Source organism: Priapulus caudatus, unplaced genomic scaffold, assembly GCF_000485595.1.
Source record: "Priapulus caudatus unplaced genomic scaffold, Priapulus_caudatus-5.0.1 Scaffold378, whole genome shotgun sequence".
Taxonomy (NCBI): domain Eukaryota; kingdom Metazoa; phylum Priapulida; class Priapulimorpha; order Priapulimorphida; family Priapulidae; genus Priapulus; species Priapulus caudatus.
Window position 1 is genome coordinate 134,197 of NW_014577439.1, and position 8,511 is coordinate 142,707.

At 46.0% G+C, this 8,511-nt stretch overlaps 1 protein-coding gene across 1 annotated transcript in view; it reads right to left on the minus strand.

Annotated features, from left to right (window-relative positions):
• Positions 1-8,511, minus strand: part of LOC106809700 — a 67,785-nt gene that overhangs the window by 9,521 nt on the left and 49,753 nt on the right. The window contains exons 11-17 of the mRNA XM_014812869.1: positions 7,884-8,027; positions 7,079-7,325; positions 6,293-6,534; positions 5,628-5,890; positions 4,956-5,208; positions 4,414-4,506; positions 3,599-3,982 (exon numbers count right to left, since the gene is read on the minus strand). Coding sequence (XP_014668355.1) covers positions 3,599-3,982; positions 4,414-4,506; positions 4,956-5,208; positions 5,628-5,890; positions 6,293-6,534; positions 7,079-7,325; positions 7,884-8,027 — 1,626 coding nt within the window. The remainder of the gene's footprint in view (positions 1-3,598; positions 3,983-4,413; positions 4,507-4,955; positions 5,209-5,627; positions 5,891-6,292; positions 6,535-7,078; positions 7,326-7,883; positions 8,028-8,511) is intronic.

The following is an 8,511-nucleotide window of genomic DNA, read 5'->3' on the forward strand; positions in this document are numbered from 1 at the left end:
TCTTACAATGTTCCAGCAGGTATATCATATATCTTACAAGGTTTCAGCAGGTATATCATATATCTTACAAGGTTTCAGCAGGTATATCATATATCTTACAAGGTTTCAGCAGGTATATATCATATATCTTACTAGGTTTCAGCAGGTATATATCATATATCTTACAAGGTTTCAGCAGGTATATATCATATATCTTACAAGGTTTCAGCAGGTATATATCATATATCTTACAAGGTTTCAGCAGGTTGTTTGCTTCCAGTTCCTCGCGCGATGCTTCCCAATACTCAACCTCATCGAAGCTGGCGTCTGCTGAGCGAGGGCGCCGGTGTCCGGTCGTCCAGCCGATGTAGACGGCCGAGTCAGTGGGAAGCTCAAAATTTCGCTCAGTCACCGTCGACGACCTGTCCACCCTCTCGCCGTCTAGATACATGGACAGCCCTCGTTGCCGGTGCCAGGAAATCTCCAACAAGTACCTGCACAACATCCACAGTTACAACGCGTAAACACACACAAATGCCAGATACGCGTACCGGCAGCGTTCACAGTTACAACGTTATATCAACACAGACAAATGCAAGCGTACGAGTACACTTGTCTACACTGATGTCTTATAGACGATAGAGATACTGAAATTCACGATTGCAAATTATAATTTTTTTAAATACATATATAAATAGTACCTATGCTATGATGAACGTAGCTAAATTTTAGTGGATACTATAGAATATCTATAACATAATTATAAATTCTAGATATTCTATAGTATCCACTAAAGTTTAGCTACGTTCATGATAGCACAGGTACTTGATACTGACGAAGATAACGACAGCAATGATCACACGTACGCCAGTGAGATTGTCAGTGATGTAATAAACACGCCGATAAATCCAGCCACACACTACGAAGTGTACGAGTCACTCACCACTGTCCCGGCTCTATCTGGTCCGTGGAGACGGTCCACACGTTCTTGCCTTCGACGAAGACGGCATATAGCTTGTTGTTACGGTAGTAGACGTTGTAGGACGGCGAGGAGAAGTAGTAAGAGTTGTCACGCAACGTGCCAAAGTTGATGTAGCTGGACAGACTAAAGCCGTGCGGGCAGCGTTCGAGGTTACCGATGCACGACTCTGAGTGGTTGCCTAGGTTCAGGTACTGTCTCGCGCCCGACAACTGAAACACGGGATGACGATAGAAGATTGTAGAGACGGTAGAGGATTTCGTGTGCTGTGTAATTGGGTTAGTCCGACCAGCTATTGGGTGTTTTTGGTTAGTTCAGTTTAACCACGTGTTCTAGGATGTTTGAGTTTTGTTAGTTGTTGCAAGTTTCAGATCGACATAATTTATGATGTTGTCATTCCTATTGAATAAAGTGATATCTGAAAACAGGAGGTTGCTGAAGGCATTGAAGCTTGTACCAGCCATGTAATGTATGTGATTATACAAACACATACATATATATATATATATACATGGATGGATGGATGGATGGATGGGATGGGATTGGATGGATGGATGAATGGAAGGATGGATGGATGGATGGATGGATGGATGGATGGATGGATGGATGGATGGATGGATATGATAGATAGATAAGATAGATAGGATATAGATAGATAGATAGATTATGATAGACTAGACTAGAATAGATAATAAGATGGATAGATAGATAGATTATAGTTAGCAGAACGTCTAACGTTAAATGGGGAAAAACAATTTCCCCGCCCCTACACCAGGTGAGAGCTGCCAACCAACGAAATATACCGTTCAGCGCAGTAGTTTTTTCTTGCCCGTGAGCGAGGCGTGCGTCTCCCGTGACACTCGATGGTGAGGTTGGGCGTGAGGCCTCGTGTCTTCCCCTTCAGCACGTCCATGGAAGGTGCTGGCTCGGTAGTTACCCTATAGGAAATCATCCCTAACGATCAAACGATTATAAACTGGCAGAGTATTGTAGTACGAGTAATTGTGGTATTATGTGATGTTACTGTGGGGCACCTACGGTTGGCTCAAAAGTCGAGTTGTTTGCCAGAGCCGGAGAGCCGGGCCGAGGATGAGCAATTCGATGTGAGGACAAAGCCTTCATGGTATCCAGGTAAATTATTCTTCAGACACACGTGAATCGCCTGTCTGCCACCTAACCTCCTGAGGATGAGACCAGTGGATGTTGAGCAATACCAGCGGCCAGCATTCCACAGCTGTACTCATCCAAGTGCCCTTCCGCCGTACCGCCGGAACGTCTCCTGAGAGTTGCCTCGACTACAAACGCAGGCAGGGACATATCTTGACCTCTTCATATTTGGCATTATACATGGCAAAGCAACCGCAATGGTAACGATACTACGTATCTATTAAATAACATAAATGATGATAACTATGACAATTAATTAGAACCACTTATCATTTAGTACACTATTTTGTGACGTAAGCACAAGAGCAAATTTAAAGCAACAAGTTTATAAATGGTTATTTTTCTTAGGGTGGATGAGAAAAATCTGGGCTACCAGAAGACTAAAATATTCCAGTTGTCACAAAATGTAGCATTTTATTGACTAACATGAGCAAGGTTAATTTGATCAAAGAAACAAATTTAGGTAATATAACATCAGGTTTATAACTAATTTGGTTTTACCACGGGTGCAACACGCACATTTAACTCTGAATGCAATAGTGAGGAATGTGAGCATATATACCACATCAACACCAGGGAATTAATGCTGAGCAGTGAATGAGATGGTGACGTTACTGATGAAGGTAATGTGATCTGGATCGTGCGCGAATGCTTCGGACGAGTAGCAGTCCCGGCCGACCCTTCACTATGGCATCCCATACAGCCTTAAGGCCTGCAACACGAACATGCCACAGTCTCAACTACCGCTCGCAGTACCCTCGACACTACACCTAACTTCGTGTACACTCCGCACTCAACTCTGCACCTCGAAACCCATGTCTCAGCGAGACCCTGGTGTTCTGTCTGTCTCACTGAGACACTGGTGTTCTCTACGTCTCAGTGAGACACTTGTGTTCACTCTGTATCAGCGAGACACTGGTGTTCTCTATGTCTCGGCCTGCCACTGACACCATCTCACCTTGAAATGCTGGCTCCACCCAAATCCCTAATGCCAGCACACCATAAGACTTACCTTGTGACACTGGTGCCCCTAAATCTTACCCCAACACTGGCACTCTTTATATCTCGCCCCGCCGCTCATACCCCGCGTCTCACTCCCGACGCTGAGGCTCCTACGTCCCCACCTGAAGACAGCGCATTTAACGACTCCGCCGCCGCACCGCTCATACCTAAGCGCTGCCAGCGCTCCCCCGCTGCCAACGCGCCCCACCGATGCTGCCACCCCCACGCCTGCTCCTACCTCCCTGCCTCGCCTCACCACCCCACGCCTCGCTCCTACCCTAACACCTCGCCCATCCCCCCCCCCCCCCTCTGTCGCCCCCACCCTCGCTCCCACCCTCATGCCTCGCCTCCCCACCCCACGCCTCGTCCTACCCTAACACCTCGCCCATCCCCCACCCCTCTGTGCCCCACGCCTCGCTCCCGACGTCACGCCTCGCTCCCAACCCACCCCCGCCTCCCGTCGTCGCTCACCGGTGACGGGATGCCAGGAGACGTCGACGAGATGCCACGTGTTCTGCTGCACGTTGCCCGCCGACACCTCCCACTTGCGTCCGTTGGCGTTCACGGCGGCGTGCAGCCGGCCCGCGGCGTAGTACAGCGAGTAGTAGGGTCCCGAGAGCAGGTAGGCGTTCCCGTCGAGGTTCTCGATCTTCGCCCACATCGTGAACATGAAGCCCTCGGAGCAGGAGCCGCTGGCGAAGCAGGTGGGCAGCACGCCGAGGTCAACATACTGCCGCCGCCCGTCGAAGTGCACCGCGCCGGCGATGACGCCCGCGACGGCGTCCGGTCGCCCGTGCGTCGTGTAGCCCGACAGGCTGCCGGCGTCCATCGAGACCGACGTGTGGCCGATGTCGCCTGGAGAGGTAAGCGGCCGGTGAGGAAGGGAAAGGCGTATGATGCAGTCAGCAAACACTCACAGGCACGTCGTCGCTTCACACTATTACTATGAAGATGTTGGACTAAAGTCGAATTATATTTTTCTTATTTTTTTATTTTATTTATTTTATCTTTATAGATTGGACACTGTAATGTCTATGTAAAGTTCATAAAACTATTTATGAGAGACACTTTTGGAGTTTCTTATGAGTGGCATTCATACAACGAAACTTGACAATAAAGCACACTTTTAGGATTTTCCTTGAGTAGCAGTTATACATTGAAACCACCTTAACAGATGGGATACTTGTACTGAAAGACACTATTATGGTTTCCCTTGTGTGACCTCTTTATACAAGTTTATACAGGAATGCAGCTGTTGTGCAAACCCTCCTTTTATGTCTGTTTACCTCGTTTGACGATATCAAAGGCAAGCAGGTAGTCTCTGTGGGCTTTCCAGAACTGTACCTGGTCCACCACTAGCTCCTCGTAACGAGAGTTACCTGTAGATAGACAGCATCAGCTATAGTGCTAACGAGATATACCTGTACAGATGCAAATAACCAGTGCAGACAAGTTGTTTAAACTCAGCACATGGATAAATGTAAACCTTTTGAATACATTTTGAATTTTAGGGAAAGAAAAGAGCTACATATGACTTAATAAGAAATCTAAGGCACAACACCAAACTGGACTGGCACCAACAGAAATGCTTCCCTCAAAGCAGTGTTATCAGGGCTACTCACTTTTCATTAATACTTTGTACATGCAGGTGAAAAGGAATACATACACAGTACGCAAATCATAGGAAAGGTACAGAGGCACACCAGGTATGGCAGCCGTCTGCGGTTTGTTACCCTAAATATTTTTCAATAAATCAATCAGTGAGGACAGCAAGCAAGGAGAGTAAGGAGGGAAACCAGAGCCTGACAGGTCAATCTCTCTCACTCACCGACGGTCAGCAGGCCGCGTCGCTGCGCGGTGTTGGGCTGCTCCGTGTAGCCGACCTCTGAGTCAACCTTGCGGTCGTTGACGTACAACTCGAGGCCGCTGTCCGGGTGCCACGTGACGTCGACGCGGTACCACGTGTGCGCGTCCAGCCGCCCGCTGCCGATGCTCCATGACTTCGTCTTGGTGTTCAGATTGGCAACCACCCTGGTCCCGTCGAGGATCAGCTCCCAGTACGGGCCGGACAGAATCTCAACCTACGCAAGGAACACAATGCTGGAATGTCAGATGATGTCGAATGGATGGATGAATGTTGGAACATGTCTGTGCTCGAACGCACATAACACATTGTAATACGCGAGACTATGGAACGAGCGGCACATTGCAAAAAGTAGCACAATGGGAGAACACGCAATAAGTTGTGGGAACACGCTATGTGTTGCGATAATGCATGACATATTGTGGAAACACGTGCCATGTTGCAGGAACATGTAATAGCTGTGATAACGTGTGACATGTTGTGACAATGCGTGACAAGTTGCGGGAACACGTAACACGTTGTGACAACACGTGACACATTGTGAGAGCACACGACACATCGCGACACTACGTTACACATTGTGACACTACGTTACACACTGTGACACCACGTGGCGTGTCGTGACACCGCACGTACCTGGCGACCGAGGCGGGGGAACATCACCCACAGCGAGAGCGTGAATCCCTGCTGACAGAGATCAGGGTTTCCCAGCCAGCTGTTGCTCTGCTCTCCCAGGTCGACGTAGGATCCGTACGCGCTGCCGCGACCAAACTCCAGCGCGTTGCCGATGACTCCTGGAGTGATCGTCGGGTTTCCGTGCACCTTGGCGGGGATAGAGCTCCCCACCACCTCTCCAGCACTGACTCCCTCCATGGCTAGCACCTCATGCGACACATTACCTGTGACGAGAACGCGTATGTTACACCCGAAAGATCACTGAAGATTTTTTATAATTTAATTTAAAATTTAATTTTAATTTTAATTTAATTCTTTTTCGTAATTAGTTATTTTTTAATTAATAATTATATATCTAACTTTTTCTCATTTTCATAGTCTGAACTTAAACACAATGATAGCTAAACGGCAAAGAACATACGGGACCCATGACAAAGATATTATCATTATCGAACACGTGAGCAGCTCGATAAACTGCAACTTAAACGCATCAACAGCTTAACATAAAAACAGCTACACCTAATACTTAACATATAAAGCTATACATAATAAAAAAAGCTATAACACATTATAAAGCTAACATATATTAGATAACACTAAGGTACAAACAAGCAAACACCTCTCACCTCGCACGATCTTGCCAAACGCCAGCAGGGTGTCACGCGTCGCGTGCCAGTACTCCATCTCATCGATGCTGAACGCTCCGTACTTGGTGCTGCCCAGCTGTCGGTTGATGCGACCCAGGTAGACGGACTTGTCACTGATCGTCGTTATCTGCTCGGTGGGCGTCGTGTTGCCGTCCGTGCGCTCCGTGTCGACGAACATTTCCAGGCCACGGTCGGCATGCCACGACAGTTCCACCAGGTACCTGCATGTATATAAAGGTTGTGTATAGATAGATGTACACTAGTCACGACAGTTCCACCAGGTACCTGCATGTATATAAAGGTTGTGTATAGATGTACACTAGTCACGACAGTTCCACCAGGTACCTGCATGTATATAAAGGTTGTGTATAGATGTACACTAGTCACGTCAGTTCCACCAGGTACCTGCATGTATATAAAGGTTGTGTATAGATGTACACTAGTCACGTCAGTTCCACCAGGTACCTGCATGTATATAAAGGTTGTGTATAGATGTACATATGTTTAGGCGAACACTAACCATGACAGTTATAGTGTGCAATGTAATATAGTATATAATATCAAATAATAGTAATACAGTAATTAATAGCATATATAATAATAATATTTATAATACATAATGGTTTACAATAGTTATAGAGTATAAATAGTGTATAATAGTTATAGAGTATATATTTAGTGTATAATAGTTATAGAGTATATATATAGTGTATAATAGTTATAGAGTATATATATAGTGTATAGTAGTGGCCGATGATGACTCACCATCTGTTGGGAGTGAATCGCTCTGACGTTGTCACCGTCCACGTCTTCGTGCCCGTACTGTAGATGGCTGTCAGCTGACCCCGGTTGTTCACGAACACGTTGTAGGAAGGCGTCGAGATGATGTACTGCAGAGGCCGGAACGTGCTGAAGTTCACCCAGAATGTCAGCGTAGACCCGTGATGACACAGGTCAAGGTTGCCGAAGCAACTGTCCGTCTGAGGCCCGAAATCCACGTACTGGTTTTCTCCTATTAGGCACAAAATAGCAGTGGTTGGCATGAAAGGTGTAAAAATAGGTCATATAAAAAAAACGTAACAAGTTTTGAGAAAAGACTAAAAGATAAAATGAGAATATTGCTTACAGGGCATTTAATGTCACAGAGAAAGTTAAGTTGCCAATAAATGCGTAACATAAATTTAGTAAATTGACGTGTTTATAGTAGGTATAATGGTTCTTGGTATATAGCCTAAAGGCTTAATACGTACGTGCATGCCATGTGAATAGACAACACTCACAGATCTACGTCAAGGTCACACGTCTACACCAATGTCTGACATTTACATCACCCTGGTGATCATCTTAATAATTCCACATGCAGCTCTAATATCTTAATAAATGTCCAATTTATGTGTCGAGAAAATTCATTCAATGACTAATTGCACCACTAATTAAGTAGTTTTGATATTTCAACAATTGTCAAAAACTTAATGCAGACAAAGCTGTCTTTAAAGGACATTGTTGACATTGCCTTTGAGCGACAGTTACATACACATTCGATTGTAAGACAGTGAAGATGAAATCTTACCATTCAGCTTAAGAGCCTTGCTGATTTTTCCACGTACAAACTTGGGATTTTCGTAGAGCAGTGCCTTGTATTGCATCTCATCCGGGTGATGTAACTTGTTGCCATCTGCACTGTCCATCGGGAATCTATTCACGGGCAGCGTACCTACGGAGTAATAGTAATAACAATAATAATAATAAAAATAATAATAATAAATATAATAATAATAACAAGTGCCGCAGAGCGACAGCGCTCACCTGACGGCAGGTGTTCTGATGCTAAACTCACTGGCAAACGAATCAAGAGCACCCTCCCATCGCCGCGTTCGCTCTCCCTCGTTGTCCCTCTCATTCTTTCTCTTTTGCTCTCTCGCTCTTGCTCTCTCTCTCTCTCTCTCGCTCGATCACACACACTCTCTCTCTCTCTCTCTCTCTCTCTCTCTCTTGCTCTCTCTTCCCTTCACGCTCTCTCTCTCCCTCTCTCTCTCTCGCTCGCTCACACTCACTCTCCCTCGTTGTCTCTCTCTTTCTTTGTCTTTGTCTTTCTCTCTCTTTCTCTCTCTCTCTCTCTCTCTCTCTCTCTCTCTCTCTCTCTCTCTCTCTCTTTCTCTCTCACTCTTTCGCGCGCTCTCTCTCTTTCTCTCTCTCTC